Below are 18083 nucleotides of genomic sequence, written 5' to 3' on the forward strand. Positions count from 1 at the left end.
CGGACAGTGTGGCCACCTTCACACGGGACGCTTGAGTTGCCATTGAATTCTCCCAGCCTACAGTGCTCTCCTCTGGTCCCCCATAAGCCTATCTTCAGCAAGGCTCAGGAAGATGAGGTAGCTTGGTAACTTAAGTGCCTCACTTGCCTTCCTTCAGAGGAAGCCCCTCCAGTGGCCCCTGTGTTCCCCATGGGTCCCAAGAATAAGAATAGTTACCTAGATGCGAACTAGATCCAGGGTCTCTGTTGGGCTTACAAATGACTCCGCCACATACACCCTTGCATGCAGTGAGTCCCCGCTCCCTCCTAGATTTACTCTCTGGATCTTTGCAATGGCACTCACACTTCTCACACTTGCTGTGTGGCTTTTCGTAAGTCCCTCTCCCTGGTTACTAAGGAACTTCCCTCCACCTCACCAGTGAATAGAACAGGGCTTGGAGTCCAGAGACTGAGGCTGGAAAACACATATTAGGTACGAGGGGCTACCAGTGTCCCTTGTCACACTCACCTGAGGACTAGAGATCAGGCAAAAATGCCAAGCATGGGAAAGCATCCCGCCTCATGAAAAACAGGGACCTGGGTTCTAATCCTGATTTGTTACTTCTCTGTAGTTGCCCAAGTGGCCCCTCTGAGCCGTATTGCCTCACCTGTGAACTGAGGGCACCTAGCAGGAACCCAGGCATATGTCCCACTTGCTGGAGGTTTGCTGCCAGGGAAGAGACAAGGAGAGACTTAGGAAAGCTTTAGAGTCTGTCCCACCAGCCCAGGAAGCTGACACCAGAAATAGATAAGCCCAGAGACAGGGGCTCCAGATGGCCAGGCTGCCCTCTGCCAACCCCAAGCCTGTATATAGTCCCCCTTCCCAGGGCTGGACATTGCATAAATTACTCCTTGGCAGGGCAGACTAATTTTACCTTCTTGGTTTTCATGAATCCTTTCCCATGTGGGAAACCGTGAGAGAAATGGAAAGGGGCCGCTAGTTGGGTGCTGGGTGCCAGCTGCAGTGGAGTGCTGTGTTGGTGTGGAGTGCCTCTGGGTTAGCATGATTTGGTGTAAACAAGCTGCAGTGGTTTTTACCACAGTCTCTTTTGGCCTCTGCGGTGGAGTAGTTTGGCAGGAAGGTGTTTGTCACCTGCTGGTCCAGTCCTGGGAGTTTGCAGAAAGCTGACTGCTTTCCCCTCACTGTAGTCACAGAAAGCCAGAGCAAGCAGATGCTAAAGGAAACCAAGCCCAAACGCCTCATTGTACAGACAGGTAAACTGAGGCTCAGTGCCTAAGTGGAAGAGCTCGCAGGCTCACAGCAGCCCAGCTTGTCCTGTTTCATTTTGTAGAGGGATGATGGGAGGCTTTCCTACTTCTGACCACACCAGGGAGTGCCCTCTGGCACATGTCCTCCCTGGTTCTTCTTGCAGGGACCTGGCTGCCTGTGTTCTGCTTCCCTGCCTCTCCTGTGCTCCTGGGAGCATACAATTGCACCCACTTCACCTCACAGTCTGCAGAGTTCAGTGTGGGGGAGCAGTGCAAAGGAAGATAAACTGGCAGGCTGGATGGTTTCCAAGTTATCATCTGGGACCTGTCCTCAGTCTGCCACACAGTCACCAGCTCAGATGCCAGGGAACACAGGCGGCCGACTGTCCTCCTCCGGAGCTGGGGAGCCGTACTGACCCATCTGGTGGGGAGAGCTCCCCCTTCCCTCCAGCACACTGCCACCATGTGGAGCCACCTGCACAGTGTGACCTGACTGCCCCTTCAGACTGTCCCCGCTTTCCTATGGAATCTTCTCTTTCTTTCCAGTTGGCAGAAAGAAAAGTTGAGAAAGTAGCAGCTGCCAGTTCTCCACCTACACTTCCTTCCTTCCTTCCTTCCTGTCGCCCCAGGGTGGAACAGGTTCCATGGTAATTATCTTGTGGGATCCTCTCAGGAAGCCCCGTCCTCCTGTGCTGGATCCCTTCCTCTCTTGGTTGCAGGTTGTCACCTGTTCTAAAGGCTTGCCAACTGGGGATCGTGGCAAGAGGGTGGTAGGCTTCAGGCTGGTTAGATTGTGCAGCTGCGTTCAAGCCTCTTGACCTCCCTGAACCTCCATCTGAAAAGCAAAGGAAAACGGGCGCCAAGGTCGTGGACTTGATGGAGTACAACCTGGCAAAAACTCAGCCATCGTGCAAAAATGAAATGCCTGTGGCTCAGCTCAAGGTCCAAGAGGATCCTGGGAGTTTTCAGGCGCCGTTGGATGCAGGGGCTCACACAGCATCTTCAGGAATCTGTCTGTGCAGCCTTCTCTGCTTCTGTGCCGGCTCCACTCATCACAGGCGGCTGCAGGGCTGGGCTTGTGGCTGGGGGGTGAGGCACAAACCTGGCAGCAGGCACCACTGTTCTGCATCCTTTTCTCTTTCTAGTGGATTCCTGTGAAGCTCCGTCTCTTCATCCGTTGGCTGGGCCTCCTATCCGTCTGTGCGCCAACCACTGGGTATTGCTGATACAGTATGCAGATCCAGGCTCTGATTGGTTGGTCTCCACAATGACATACTCAGCTGTCCCCAGGACACCAAGGAGTTGGTGCCAGAAAAGAGAAGGGGCAGGGTAAGGCATGCCCTTGGCCATGAGGATGGGAACCTTGTTCTCCGGGTTCCTGGCATGTAGGACAATGCTGGCATTCAGTTTGGGTACCGCAGGAGCACAGGTCAGAAGGGATGAATGGATGGGCACTCGGCACTGGGGTTAGAAGACACCCAGCCATGCCAGTGACACATTAGAGCGTCTTTCCTCCCACCTCCTTCCTGGAGTCCTGTGAGGAAGGTCACCTTCCTGGCAGTGTTTCTGCTCTGCAGAGCCTCTTCCTTCTGAGGGTGTCAGCTCCGCCAAAGCAACCCCACAACCCCAGTTTTTCCCACAGGTGTGACAGTCAGTGCAAGCATTAGCACCCGTGTCACCATTACATACTCAGGTGTCTTAGGCAATGTCATCTCCTCCTCGTCACCCTCATCCATAAGATTCAATAGCTCACGCTGCCTGTCCTTTAGGAAGCAGATCTTGTCCCGCCATCCTTGGGAAAAACACAGTGAGGCGTGAGATCATGCATGCATATAGTAGGTGCCCCTCTGCATGCTGCCAAACCAAGCTCTTTGTCAGCACATGGAGAAATGAAGTGAAAACTCAGTTCCTTATACATGACTCCAGGCTCACAGTGTCAGTATGAAAGTACAAAGGATCAGAACAACTGTATCACCAGCAGCCGAGCGCACAGTGGGATCACCCGCATGGCAGACGGGTCCCCCTGCCCTCAAATCCCATGAGAGGAGGTAATGAAGTGGCAACTCCACATCCAGTGGGTTGCTGTGTAGGGGAAGGACCCAGGGCTGAGGGCTCAGCACCTTTCCTAGCAAGCAGAGAAGCCACTGTCTGTCATGATGCCAGTAGGTGCATGCTCACACTCCCTTTGGCCTACTTTATTACTGTGTCTAGTGGCAGAAATGGTTTTGGGGCCAGAGGACAGGAAGTCCTTACAGACACAGATGCTCAGTGGAGATGTTGCAAGGACGTCCAGAACTCAGGCAGGCAGCCCGCCCCCATCTTGGACATGCACTTGTACAGTCCCTTAAACAAGTCACGTTAGGCCGACTTTGGCTCAGGAAGTCACGGGTGGAGCCTCGGGTTCTGTTTTACCAGCGAGCTCCAAGAGATGCCAACACTGGAGAGTTGTGGACTCGCCCTTTGGAAAAGAGGGTGGAGACACACTGGAGGCCTTTTTATTATGTTTGTTTGAACTGTTAGATTTTAGACCATGGCATAAATACAAAGCCAATAAGAACGGCAGGGATGGGTGGTCTGGACGTGGAGGAGGAGACTTAGGAAGTGCAGGCCAGGCTGGGCCTCCAGTGGGCTGCGTGTACCTGTGCTTTCTTCTCCCAGAGTATGCAGGAGGCAGGGGCATGCTTGAGAGTTCACTGTTAGGCAGGGGTCCAGTCTCAGCACTGCCTCTTGAAGGTCCTCTACATGACTTCCAGGGCGCTTGCTCAGACTCCCAGGGATTCCTCATTAGTGGTGTGAGGTGAAGAGTTGGTGACACTGGAGCCCATGGTGGGGTCCCAGGACTTGCCCACCACAGGCACATTAGTAGTCTATGTGGGAAGCCCTTAGTTATCCTTCACAGGGCCCTCATGTCCAGGCCTTGGCCCAACCTGACCTGTCCACCCCACTCCTTTGCCATCAGTGACTGTGGCTCTCCTGGGTCCAGACCTCTCACGCCTTGCCTCCTGCCCCTGGCTCCTTAGCTTTTACTGGACTCTGGATGGACCATATTTAGGATTCTGGAGCCCTGGGAGGGGGTGTGAGGAATTTGTTTGGACCTCAAGGCTTTCCTCTACAGAGTGGTTGTGGGGGGGAGGCAAGGAGGGAGGGGATGGAGGGGGAGGGAGTTCCTCACTCTCGCCCTTACCCCATCTGTTGCTAGCATTCTGGGATAGCCATGGGGGGGGGGGGAGCCTGGGATTTGCTTTATAAAATGCTTAGTATCAACAGATATTTTTATTATCTTCTGAAGAGTGAATAAGAAATTTCCACATGCTTGTTACCCAACCTCAGTTAACAGTTCCTGGATATCGCTGGTCTATGTTTTAAATTAAGAATGTAGCCCACTGGCCTCAATACAGTGAGAAGCCCCTCTTCCCTGGCTGTTCACCCACCACTGGCAGCTGTCACTGCCCAGAGCCACTCAGTGCACGCAGATACATCTATGTACAAGTCACATTCTGTGTGTGCTACCAGTGTTATCATGTATTTGAAAATAGATTTATTTGTTTATTTTGTGTGTGTGCATGTGTGTGGGTACACACGCACCAGGATGTAAGTGTGGAGGTCAGAAGATAAGTCAGTCCATTCCTTCCACCGTGTGGGGCCCGTGGATTGAACACAAGTCATCAGGGTTGGCAAGAAGGACCCAAAGGGCCTTTGCTTACTGAGCTCCGTGTATGTTTTGCATAACAGCCTTAGATGCTGCCTGGATCCACAGGCCCAGAGAGGGTCAGGCACACACCACCCCCTCCGAGTTGCACAAGAGCTTGAAGCATCGCGGCATGCACCTCTCGTCAGCCGTTCCGTTTCAGATCCCGCTGTCACCATGGAGGAGGCCGTGCACCCCAGAGCCTGTTGTGTGTCCACTATGCACCAGGCCCTGTTCTGGCTGCAGGGGACACAGCAAGGAACAGAACAGATAAGCATCTTCACTTCCTGGAGTCTACATTCTAGCTGGAGAGACCAGGGCCAATCTTATAAATAAAAACTATGCAAGTAGGATGACGATGTTGTCTGCAGAAAGTACAGCAGGAAGGATAGAAAGAGCAAAAGGTGATATCTCATGTACGATGCCCCCAGAGATCTGACACCAGTCAAAGCCTGGAGGGAGGAGCAAGCCATGTGGATCTGCTGGAAAAGTAATCCCTGCAGAGGGAACCGCCAATGCAAAGGCTCATGCGGGAGGCAGGTCGGGCTATGCTAGGGGTAGAAAGAACTATGAGAGATGAGGTCCCAGGTAATGGGGACGGATGGTGTCCTGTATTTATTTGCTCTGCATGAAATGGTCACTTTGTAGGGTTTGAAGCAAGGGGCTCCTTGTGACAAGTTTGCCTTGACCCTGGATGTAGAGCAGGGAGCAACTCTGGAGAGGCTGCTATCTGCTAGTAGCTGAGATCAGGAAGAGTCACTGGGGAGGAGGAGCTTCCTTCTTTAGCACAACTGCCTGATGGGTAGAAGTGTTATGGCGTTCACAAGCCCTGGGTAGGTAGGCTCAGGGAAAAGAAGAGAAAAGGTGGGATTGAAAGTTATATGTAACTCTTAAATGGTTTCATTTTGTGAGACCAGATCTCACTATGTGGTGAGGGCCTGTCCTTGAATTCAAAATCTGGAGAATAGGTGGGAGGCACCACATTCAGGTTCTGTGCATCCTGTAGAGGCCCCAGTACCACAGCACACCCAGTGCTAACTCCCAAGCAAGAGAGAATGCATCTGAACAAGAGATGGTTTTCAAGGTCCAGGTAGAGGCGGGGGGGGGCATAACTGTAATAGATCAGAGCGAAAGAAGCAAGGATGGATGACAGCTGCTGAGAATGTAAACCCTGTCTGCATAGGCTTGAGAGAGTAAAGCAAGGTTCCAGGAAATGGAGAGGCGGGCTGGCTTCCCCACCTGCTGGCCAGCATTCCAGCCTTGCCTATTGAATTGCCGCCCTGAGTATGTCCAGCACCAGCCAGCTCTCTGATCCTCCAGCCCCAACTGTGCCCACTGGTCCACCCATCTCTGACACTGGATTCCCAGACATAACACAGACCCCAGGGGGCTCAGTCCCATGGGATATCCACTTCAGACTCCCCTGTCGAATCCTAGATGTCTATGCTTCTGACTTCTGTAGATCAGAGGCTCTGATTTCCTTGGCCTCCATCATCCACTGGGTTGACTCAGAGAAGTCAGGAAATGGTGTTTCTCAGCATTCCTGGCTTAGTGAAAGTTGCCCAACCCAGACACTGCCAGGAGGAAGAGCTGCCCAGGGGATGGTGTACGAGAGGGACAGGGAGCTACTGCGCCCTCTCTGGGTACATCACCCAACTCGTGACCCACAGTCCCGCAGTGTGTTCACTAGTCTCTGAATCTTACGCTTTTGCCCGCACGCATGCACGCAGGATGTGTGTGTGTGTGTGTGTGTGTGTGTGTGTGCGTGTGCGTGTGCGTGTGTGTGTGTGTGCAGTATGCATGTGCCCCACACTTGAAAGCACATGTGAAGGCTGGAGGTTGACTTATGGTGTCTTCCTCTATTTCTGTCCACCTTAGTTTTTGAAACAGGGTTCCTTCCTGAACCTGGAAATCACTGTTTCAGCTAGACTGGGTAGCCTGCAAGTCCCCAGGATCCACCTGTCCCCTCCCCCTCTGCAACCCTGGGGTTATAGGCACATGACTCCAGGCTTGGATTTTATGGGAATGCCAGGAACCGAACTCAGTTTCTCATGCTAGCACCACAAACACTTTACTCATTGAACATTTCCCCAGTCCCACACTTTTTATTTTAATTTTCTAGTTCTGGTCATGGGATCCAGGGCCCTGTGCATACTCGGCAAATACTCTGCCACAGAATCGCAACCCAGCCATGTTGAGGTTTTATAGGACTTAATCTCTCCTGCTCATTCTCCCCTTACAGATCTCAGTGAGTGAGGCTGAAAGCTCTAGCCTTCTAGCCTTGGGCTTTTTAGAGGCCATCCCCTCCCTACTCTGAAGCTCTCCAGAGTCCCCATAAATCCCCTCATTAGCATAAACTTAGGTGCTGGCCAAAGGACTTCTTATGAATAACAAGAGACATTCCAGTAAGAGGTTGCCAGAAACCAAGGCCAAGGCCAAATACGTTTCTTATTGTACCCTGTGTCCTTCTGCTCTGACTGGCTTCATGGTTAAGTATGTGTCCTGCAAAGTCCTCTGTAGGGCTTGGCTGCCTTGGCTGAGGGCTTGCTGCTCACCGAAGTCCCAAAATAAACACCTTTTGCTCCCTTTGACAGCCCCAAAGTGGGTCAGGTGTCTGATCCAGAGAGGAAAGTCATGTGAGGTGATACTCCTTAAAGGTTCAATGGTGGACACCTTTAATCCCAGCACTTGGTGGGAGGCAGAGGCAGGTGGATCTCTGAGTTCAAGGCTAGCCTGGTCTACAGAGCAAGTTCTAGGACAGCCAGGGCTGCACAGTCAAAACCTGGTTCAAACAAACAAACCAAACCAAACCAGAGAGCTGGCTCAGTGATTAAGAGCACACGGGAGACCATGGGAGTACACCATTGGTTGACATGGGTGGCCCCTGCTTCTGGGCCTGAGAGCAGGCTCAGCTGCTCCTGAAGGGAGGTGTGGCACTTGAGTGTGTCAAATATGGTGGGAAGCAAGCCCACACACAAAAAAATGGTGTCACTCTGAAGAACCTTCTCCAAGACTTGCTCCAACCTCTGCCTCTCGAAGTCCTACAACTGAGAAGAAAGTATAGCACATGTTAGAAGTCCTTTAGGAGGGGCCACCTGGAGAGGACCAGGTGTTCTGCCAGACCCACCCAGCTGTGCTCCACTGATGCTCCTTGGAGAAGCCCTGATCTCCCAGAGCTCAGTTCCACAGCTGGCTGTGGGGCTCTCTTGCCTTCGAGGCCCCTGCAGATGTCTTGCCTTTGCATAAAAAGATACACATCTTACAAAAGCATGGCCGGAGACATTTCTACAAACATACCCATGGAACCAGCACCCAGGCCAAGGCATCAAACCTGATTTAGCACTCTAGGATGCTGTCTGCTGCCTGTTCCACCACTTGGCGCCAAGAATAGCTCTGAACTTGACCTCTGTGCTACTTAACTCCTCTCGTAGATGCGACTCCATACCTAACAGAAAGAATCTGAGGGAGGAAGGCTCTATTGGGGCTCCTGGCTCAGGAGTGGGCCAGGTGTGGTGGCTGGGGCTCCATGTGGAGTGAGGCCTGTTTACACCTCAGTGACAGACGGGCCCTGTTGCAGAGAGACCTCAGCAAGAACCAGTAAACCCCGGGCTTTAGGGTCACCTCTACCTGCTGGAATCCATTGCAAAAGGTTCTACACCTTCCCGCAGACGGTGCCTCCAGCTGGGGACTAACTGTCCAAACCCCTGAGCCTGTGAGGGGACAGGGCTCAGGGACATTGCGAGTTACACCTTAACAGTTCCACACCACAGCTGTCCCTGGTTGTTTAGTTTCTTAACTTTATATTAATCGAATCCCACAGAGCATTCTCTCTGGTGTCTAGGTGCTTTTCTCAGTGTTATGATTCAGCCGTACTGTACATATGGCTGTGGTCCGATCACTCCCCTGTCCCCATACTGTTCTAGTCCCTGATCGATTTTATTTTAAAGCATGAAGCTGGATCCTTTGACACATACATGTCACCTCAGCTTTCAGGAGGATCAAGAATTCAAGGCTACAGAAAAAGGATAAGCAGGCTACCAAGATGAGACTTGATAGCCTATGACCATATAGTGGGGTAGGAGGTGCCCCTCGGTCACAGACCTAGGGGAGGGGAATAGGGTGAAAGCCGGAGGGAGGGAGGAACTGGAGGATACAAGTGAGGGGGAAAACAATTGAGATGTAATCTGAATAAATTAAATAAATAAATAAATACATAAAGAATTCAAGGCTAGCCTTGGCTGCGTAGGCAGACTCTTGTCTCAAAAGCAACAAAACAGAACAAACAAAAACAATCAAGCAAAAACTTAGTGAGCACTGTATACGCCAGGAGGAGTAGGGCAGACTAAGTGTGCTTAGTCTTTTAGGGCTTTTGCTTAGGATGCTGACATCTAGCCAGCCTGTTGATCTGATTGGCACACAGCCTGAATGCAGTGTGAAGGGAAAGGATGGACGCAGCAGGCAGACGAATCATAAAATAAAACCAGGAATGCTTCATGGTGGGAATACCAGGCTGCATCGCTCCACCGGCAGATCCCTCATCCATCAATATATCCAAGGACCACTTTTGTACCCAGCTTCTAATCTGGATCCCTTCTTTGGCCACTCCAGAGTTGGATCTAAGTATCTATTGACAAGTGAAAAGGATTCCTTTAAAGCAGCGCCTCTCAACCTGTGGGTTGCAATCCCTTTTTGGGGGGTGGGTGAATGACCCTTTCACAGGGGTTGGTTAAAATCATCCTACATATCATATATTAACATTATGGTTCATAATAGTAGCAAAATTACATTTATGAAATAACAATGAAATTAATTTTATAGCTGGGGTCATCACAACATGAGGAACTGTATTAAAGGGTCACAGCATTAGGAAGGTTGAGAACCACTGACTTAAAGGCTTCCTTCTCCTAGCCCTGCCATTTTTCCTTTTCTTTCCCACCTCCTCCTCTTCTTCTCCTTCTTTCTCCTCTTCCTCTTCTCTCTCCTCCTCTTCTTCTTCATGCCGAGGTCAAACCCATGCCCTTATCCAGATCTTCAGGTGGGATTGCTTTGTGTGTATCTTTTTCTAGCGCTCCTGGGCTCATTCCCTACTCTACAGCAGTTTTGGACTCACCTCAAAACTGAGGGGGAAGTACAGAGCTCCATGTCCCTGATCATCGCTCATCCATCACAAGGGCATGCATATTGGTTTCAGTTGATGACCTCCCAGTGACATCACTGTCAAAGTCCACAGCGGCATGAGCGTTCTATGGTTCTAAACAAATGGGTGACTGAATGTTATATATATGTTGTCAAAGTGTCTGACACAGTCACTTCATGCCCGGTTTGGTTTGGTGTTCTGCTGCCTTTTCTCTTTCTCCCTATTACTGTCTCCAGATTTCCTTTCTCAGAATGTCATGCAATGGGAGTCATACAACATGTAGCATTTCCTCAGTGGCCTTTTACACTTAGTAATAACTTCCATTTTTCTTTCGCACATGGAGCGTGTGTTTCATGTCAGTAATCGTCCAGCAACATTGCACATTGCCATCCAACGTTCCATCCCATGCTCTGTGTCCATTCCTCTCTGGTTTTGGAGGTTTAAATCACTTCTGTGTGTTTGCAATCCTGGATCACATTGTGGAGGACAGCTCTGCAGATCCATGTTTGCTCAAGCTGTCGTCCTTACAATGGATTCCCAGGGGGAGATTTCTCATGCAGAGGACTGGTCTTGGGGCTGCTGAACCACCCTCTGGAGACACTGTCCCATGTCACACCCCAGCGTCACTCTCGGCAGTCCTCAGCATCACTAAGATTTTGCTGTTTTGTCAGGGTGCTGATGGAGACAGGATGCTGGCAGGGCTGCCTAGCACCAACAGAGAGCCCAAAGAGAGGCTGAGTCCAAGCCAAGAAGGGAAGAGAACTCTGATCGATTAGTGATGTTTACCATGGGTGCCACATTGGAGACTAAGGAAGAGATATGTTTGTCATCTCTGACACCCAGATCCCGAGTGTTAGTAAGCTTCTACACTCTTCCATTGAGCATCTTAATGATTACTACTTCTTTAACAAGTTGCTCATAGTTTTTTATTGAGCCGAGCATCATTATACAGAGAAATGTTTTCTATTGGATGTAGTAACTGCTGTGAGGCTTCTCATCTGAGTGCTGCTAAAGATATGATTTAGGGCCTCACACATGATTGGCAGGTGGCCTACCTCTAACCTATATCCTCAGCCCAAGTCAGAAAAATGTCACCAGCCTCTCTTTAATGTCTAGTACACTTTTTTTTTTTACATGATCTTACTATGTTTCCATGGCTGACTTTGAACCCATGACTCTCCTATCAACCTCCCAAGTATCTGGGCTTAGTTTATTATACTTTTAAATGACACCAGCATTTAAATAAACAATAACAATTAATGTTAATAAAGTGATTGTTATGGGCTAAACATTGTGTGTATAAACCTGACCTGTGAAGCAGAGATGTGTGGATCATCAGTCCCCCTAAACAAGTGGGGAACCAAGACAAGTGGTCATTTGTCAAAGTTACAGAGCGCAGGTATGGGCACACTGGTATCAGTGACAGAATGTATGCTAGTGTAAAACTTCCATAAATTCAGCTGGGTATAATGGCACACACCTTTACTCCTGGCACTTGGGAGGGAGAGGCAGGTGGATCTCTGTGAGTTCCAGGCCAGCCTGACTTACATAGTGGATTTCAGGACATCCAAGGCCATGTAGAGGGACCTTATCTCAAGGGAGGGGATCTTCCATGAATTCAGTAACACTTTCAAATAAATTTATATCATGATGATGTACTCTAGTAATCCTGGCACTTGAGAGACAGTGACAGGAGGGCTGCGAGTTGGAAGCTAACCTCTGCTACATAGCTAACTTGTGCTACATAGCCTATCTTTGTTTCTTTGTTTGTTTCCTGAGACAAGGTCTGGCTGTAGCTCTGGGTGTCCTGGAACTCACTATGTAGACCAGGCTGCCCTAGAACTCATAAAGATCCACCTACCTCTGCCTCCCCAGGGCTGATATTAAAGGTGTGGTCCACCACACCTGGCTCAGACTCTTTTTTTTTTTTAAGTGGGCAAATAGGTTTTAAAAAATGCCTTTTGCATGTCATAGGAGAAGCTACCTGCATTTGCAGGCTTATCTTACATGTCAATTCAAGGAATATTAAGCATTCTCCCCATAAGTAGTGCTTGTTGGGCATAAAAACTCGACTGTTCAGGGGCTGGCGTGATGGCTCAGGAGTTAAGAGCACTTTGCTGCTCTTCCAGAGTATCCATGTTTGGTTCCCAGGACCCACATTGGGTGACCCACAGCTGCCTGTAACTCCAGTTCCAGGGGATTCTACATACACATACACATGTGCGCACGCTTGTGCACGTGTGCATGCGCGCACACACACACACACAGACACACACACACTATAACTTTAAATTCAACTATTCCCTTTAATATTTTCACAATATCCGTATACCCACCGCTGTGGTCTACTGTTTACCGCCATTGGTCGATGGGGTGTGGAAGTGCACACCAGGTCTTGGGAGATTGAATCACAATGAGTTCCACAAGGTTGAGGTAAGCAAGCATCCATTCAGCTAGGCTACATAGTGAAAACCTCCGCAAAGAAACCAACGCGGCTTGGAGAGCTGACTCAGCAGTTTTGAGCATTTGTTCTGGCAGAGGACTGGGGTTCAAGTACCAGCACCCACACCGTGGCTCACAGTCACCTGTAACTCCAATCCCAGGGGATCCAACGCCTTCTTCTGGCCTTCATGAGCAATTCATACACATGGTATGCATATATACACACAGGCAAAACACTCATACACAGAAATTAATAAAATGAAGTATGATGTTAACTCCCCACAAAACGACAACAAAAAAGAGAACCCTGGTCAGATCTTTTCAAAAAGGGGGAACTGAAGCTTAGAGCATGGGCAGAAACTATCTCAGTTTATGGCACAAACAAGCACAAACTCCCAAGACTTGGGGACCTCCAGCCCAGGTCTGTATCTGACCTTAAGTCCTTTTGTTATTTCAAAGAGACATCAGAAGATGCATGGTGGATACCAAACAGAACTGCAAACTCTCATGGGGCCAGACTTAAGGGAAGCCAAGTCGGCACTGCCTCCTGATGCCCCAGCCCTCTGGCTGCCAGGCATTCTGGGATCCTGGCTCTCTGCCAAGGGTGAAAATGAGCTGCAGGCCTCTGGTCACTCTCTCCCCCTCCTCTCGTGTTTGCATCTCATTGCCGAAGGTTGCACCAGGCTTAATCTCTGTGAGCGCAGACTCCGAGGAGCCAGGCCGGAGGGAGCAGTGCCAGCGGCTCAGAGTGCTTCATGAGGCTGCCCTCTACTTGGACAAAGAGGCCGGAGCAACGTGCAGAAATGGCTTTTAGAGCGTCACCTGGCCCGTGCCTTCCAACGCTTGCTGAGACCAGATAGGAAGGACCTGGTGAAGGTTACTTAGTCACATCCTATTCTGACCTATGTCCCATGAGCCTTTAGCTGAGACAGTCTATTCAAAGTAAAGGTGCCTGTGACCCACTTCAGCATTTAAATGCTCAGCACTCATACACATGAGGCTTGGTCATGGTCTCCAGGCAGCTGGGCTTTCCCAAGGATGGAGAGGACCAATGGGCAAGTATGTAGGCGCTAAGGATAGTAAGACAGGGACTCTTTTTGCTTTGCTTACCAGGAAGCTCAGCAGCACAACACTCTGTTGGGTGTCACACGCAAGAGCGTAGTAGGCATAGGACATACTGGTCATCTCTGACCCCTGGAACCTGAGGTCTCAGAAACTTTTTTGTTTCCTAAATGTCCTGTTTTTGTACCAGTTCAATATTCCTAATCTGAAAATCCCAAATCCAGCACAAATCAAAATCTTACGTGTTCAACAAACACTCAAGTTTTGTAGTTTTGGGATGTGGTATAGGGTATGCCAGCATTCCAGTGTTGGGACACTCCCAGGTCTGAGACACTTTTGGTCAAGCATCATATAACCTGGGTGTGATTCTGCAGAAAATGTGAAGTGCCACGTGCAAGCAAACGCTACAAGCGTCTGTGCTGGGAGATGTGGACACTGTTGACTATTTGACTTGGACGATCTGTGTGCCTCTTTTCCTGGGTCCTAGCTATTGCACCTTTTCTCCCTCCCTGCCCCACCCTGACCCTTGCCCTCTCTGGGCTGCCAATGAAATACAGCCCTTATAAAGTAGGGGTACTTGGCTCTTTCCAAGGCCTCCCGTCAGTCTGTCCCAGTTGCTACCTACTGGATGGCCTGGTAGTTATCATTATCCCTGGCTTACCCACGAAGACTCAGGCTTAGCGGGCACGTCCAGCCTTTTGATCTTGCTACCAGTACTGTGTCTTCTACAACACTCACAATCCAGAACCTTGAAGAAAAAAGAAAAAAAAATCAGGGGCTGGAGAGGCGGCTCAGTGACTCATGCTGCACTTCTGTGGGACTCGTGCACTTCCCAGTATCCCTGCTGGGTGACTCACAACCACCTGCAGTTCCAGACCTAGAGGATCCCACAACCTCTTCTGGTCTCCATGGGCACCTCTACTCATATGTACACACACACACACACACACACACACACACACACACACACTCACTCACACGTGCAATTAAAACTAAACCAAAATCAATAAAAAGTTTTAAAAACTACTTTAGATTTATTTATTTTTCTTTTACGCGGATGAGTGTTCTGTCTGCATGTATGTCTGTGCAGCACATGCATGAACTGCCCGTAGAGACTGGAAGAGAGCGATGAACTCCCTGGAATTGGAGCTACAGATGGTTTTGAGCTGCCAAGTGCTGGGAATCAAACCTGGGTCCTCTGATAGGCCAACAAGTGCTCGTAACTGCTAAGCCATCTCTTTAACCTCTATAAACTTTTTTAAAAAAGAAATGAAAATCTCACAATGTTTTAAGTGAGTTTACAGCTTTTGTTAGCCATCTTGGAGTGTGCGTGGCCTGTGAACCAAAGGTTGGACATGCGCAGTAGAAAAACACAGTGGCTTTCTTGAAGCTCGCATACTTTAGGACTTACTGTAAGAACCGGGCTCTCATATTTGTGAATCTGATTCCACTGTGCCTCTCACTGCTGTAGCCCCTCAATGTCAGCCTTGCCACCTTCCCTGACACCCCCTTGTCTGGCCGCATGGGGAAGGGGAGTCACACACAACTCACCAGGCTTTCGCTTTCTTTCTTTCTTTTTTCTTTCTTTCTTTCTTTCTTTCTTTCTTTCTTTCTTTCTTTCTTTCTTTCTTTCCTTCTGAAGCCTCTTGTGGAGCTTCTTATGGGGCCAGTGGGACACAGAAGACACAGTGCTTTTGGACCTGGGTCATTTGATCATTAATTCACTTGGCAGATGTGGACTCTGCTGGGATGGGATGGGGCTGAGACTAGAGTGGGACAAGGCAGGTGCCTAGGGTGCAGGATTAAAGGGGGTCCGCTCGCATGCCCCACACGCTCCCTGAGAATGAAGGCTTCCTTTAAGTTCATGCCCTAGTCCCGGGTGCATATTGTTTTCCTGGTACCTGTTATAGGTGCTGGAAAGTCAGTGGCAAGCCAGAGAGCCCGGTAAAAACATGTGTCCTGCCCTCAGGGAGCTTACTATTACAAGCTAGCTAAAGGCTAGTATTGTCAAATAGGACCAAGGCTAACTAGTAGGGACATTACTGGAGGTAGGGGCAGTAAGGAGATGGATGGAAGTACCCATCTAGTTCCCAGGCGATGTGGCTGGTGGACTACGCAGGGGCCAGAGAAGAGGAGCACTGCAAAGCGGTCCTAGGCTGTGTGTTCTCAGAAAGCATCAGGGGTTGTCAGTGATGGCTAAAAAGAGAAATCCAACCTCGCAGAGACCATTTTAAGCTGCCCTTGTTGTTGCTGCCTGACTATATTCCTAATCAGCTTTCTTTTTCTTTTTTCTTTTTTTAAATTTAATTTTATTTATTTTTGAGTCAGGGTCTCACTATATAACTCTGGCTGCCGTGGAACTCACGATGTAGACCAGGCTGGCCTCAAACTAACAGAGATCTGCCTGCCTCTGCCTCCTGAGTGCTGGGGTTAAAAGTGTGCACCACTGTGGGCGGCTCCTGATTAGCTTTCTATCCTGGAATTGTAGCCTCCTCCAAACTGATCTCTGTCCCTCTTGTGCACCACATGTGTAACTGAATATATCATTAGCCGCATTTGGGTGGAAGGACAGAATGGACTTCTGTAAGTTGTCCTCTGACCTCCACACACGTGCATGTACCCACCCACCCCTCAATTAAATAGATTTACTAAAAGAAATGGGAATGTAGAGAAGCTAGGCAACCTTCTATGTCAGTCAGCTTGGCAGCAATGGCCAAGTATCACAGACAGGCCACAGGACTTCAGCCTCCCTGTTCTGAAGGTCAAAGGTCAAGGTGCATTCAGTTTCACCTATATAAGGATTCTTTACTTTGCAGAGGGGATCTCCCTGCTGTGACCTCACAGGCAGAGAGCCCCATGTCACGTTCCCTATGAGGTCACCTGACCCTAAACGCCGTATCCTGTCTTTGCCTCCTCTCCATATAGTCACAGTGGGATTTGGGACTTGACAGTAGCAAATGATTCAGCCCCTAACACCTGACCCATGGCTGCACAGCCTGTCACTGACACTTGAACTTGGCTCTCCAGAGTGCGGGTTGCTCCTAAACGCAGTGCTTGTGAGACTCCTGCTCTTGCAACTGCATCCCGGTCAGCCTGCGTGACCTTGGGCCAGTCCCTTCTCAGCCTTCAGGCCTCGGCACCCCCTTTCTCCGCGGGTGCCTGGGGAACTATCGCCCGGGCCTGGAGGTGGAGCAAAATGCGGCGATCTCACCCGGGGCGGTGCAGGTGGCGCAGGGCGCGGGCTGCGGTGGCCGAGGTGGGTGTCGGTGGCGGCGCTGCGGAGGCGGCTGCGGGCCGCGCGCAACCGTCCGTGCGTGAACCCGGGGCTGTCCCCTCGGCGGCCGCCCCCGCCCGCCCTCCGCTCGTGTCCTGCGAGCCCCGCGCCCCTCCCGGCCGCCAGCCAACTGCGTGCCCCCGGGGCCGGCAAGAAGCCACATGCCCCCGCAAGGAATGCCGGGCTGCCGGGCGGGCGGGGGGCGGGCTGGGCCGCGGCGCCCCGCCGCGAAGGTGGGTGACGGCCGGGCGCCACCCCCGCGCACACTTTCTCCGCGGGCCACACGGGCGGCCGAACGGCGGCCCCCGGGCTGGAGGCAGAGCTCCGTGTCCCTTGCGGTCCCCTGAGCGCGCCCCCCGCGTCCCGGCTCGCAGGAGGGGCTGGCCGTGCCGCTCCCCCCATCCCTCCCGCTGCCGCGGGCTTTGGGGCCCCCGGTGGGGAGCAGGGGGCTGGTGAGCCGAGGAGCAGGGGTGTGGCCAGCGGGGGCCCCGGGGAGTGAGTCACACACACACTCTGCTCGCCCAGTCCCGGGGCCCAGCACGGTCCCAAGGCCGAGCTACTGCACAGCCCGCTGAAGAAGAGTGTCCTGGGGTCTGGCATGAGGACCGTGGGGAGGGGCTGCAGCCGGGTTCTGTGGTCTGGGCGGTAAGCATGCTCTGGGGACACTCCCCCCTGGAGAGCGAGGTGGGCTTGGAGTCAGGGCTAGCCCTGACTGGCATTCAACCAGCTCCCCAGCCCTGCTTGTACCTGCTATGAGCTGCCCAAGGGGCCTGGCTTCTTCCTCTGGCAGCCCCTCACTCGGGGCCTCACAGGCAGCCATGCAGAGCGCATTTCAGCTTTCCACTCCCTCGGGCCCAGTTGGACTTGTGGGGTCTCCTTCCTGCCCCCCTTTGGCAGAGTTTGTCAGGTTCTTGGGGGTTCCTTGTGTCCTTTGGATTTAGTGTTCAGGCTTTACTTCCCAGGCCTGCCTCCTGGCCTGAGCTGCCCCTGGGCCCTGACCCCATGGGGCTGGTGGCTCCAGTCGTCCCCAGGACCAGCCCGGGATAGAAATGGCATTTCCTCTTGGCCAGGCTACAGCTGTTTTTGTTGTCTGAGTTCTCAAGCGCTTCCTCTGGGGATGGCAGGGAGGGTAACCAGACTCCTAGGGACCCCTGATCTCCCTCCCAGCCACTCACTCCTCTTCCCCTGTCTCTTTGATCTTCTTCCTGTGCTGGTCCGGCCTCCTGTCCCCAG

General features: G+C 51.3%; 1 protein-coding gene and 1 long non-coding RNA gene across 9 annotated transcripts in view; one reads left to right on the forward strand and one right to left on the reverse strand.

The window, feature by feature from the left end:
* PRDM11 (PR/SET domain 11) overlaps positions 1–18083 on the forward strand; it is a 72553-nt gene that overhangs the window by 13414 nt on the left and 41056 nt on the right. For 2 of the 7 annotated variants that reach the window (XM_084775620.1, XM_084775619.1), the window contains exon 1: positions 17091–17495. The exons of 3 other annotated variants lie outside the window; for them this stretch is intronic. Coding sequence is in view for 2 of the 4 variants with exons in the window: in XM_084775619.1 (XP_084631745.1) it covers positions 17449–17495 (47 nt within the window). In the remaining 2 variants the exon portion in view is untranslated. Of the gene's footprint in view, positions 1–16706; positions 16833–17090; positions 17496–18083 lie in introns of those variants that run through there. 2 more of the 7 variants (XM_084775618.1, XM_084775621.1) reach the window with 2 other exon arrangements.
* LOC311594145 lies at positions 4982–18070 on the reverse strand. 2 transcript variants are annotated; one of them, XR_014777979.1, is made up of 4 exons: positions 17598–18070; positions 14238–14324; positions 10046–10186; positions 4982–5175 (listed from the first exon to the last, which is right to left on the reverse strand). It is a non-coding gene; the product is annotated as an uncharacterized lncRNA (long non-coding RNA). The 2 variants fall into 2 exon arrangements; XR_014777980.1 differs by lacking the exon at positions 4982–5175 and adding an exon at positions 6740–7982.

This window comes from Acomys minous (assembly GCF_964271855.1).
Source record: "Acomys minous genome assembly, chromosome: 3".
Taxonomy (NCBI): Eukaryota; Metazoa; Chordata; class Mammalia; order Rodentia; family Muridae; genus Acomys; species Acomys minous.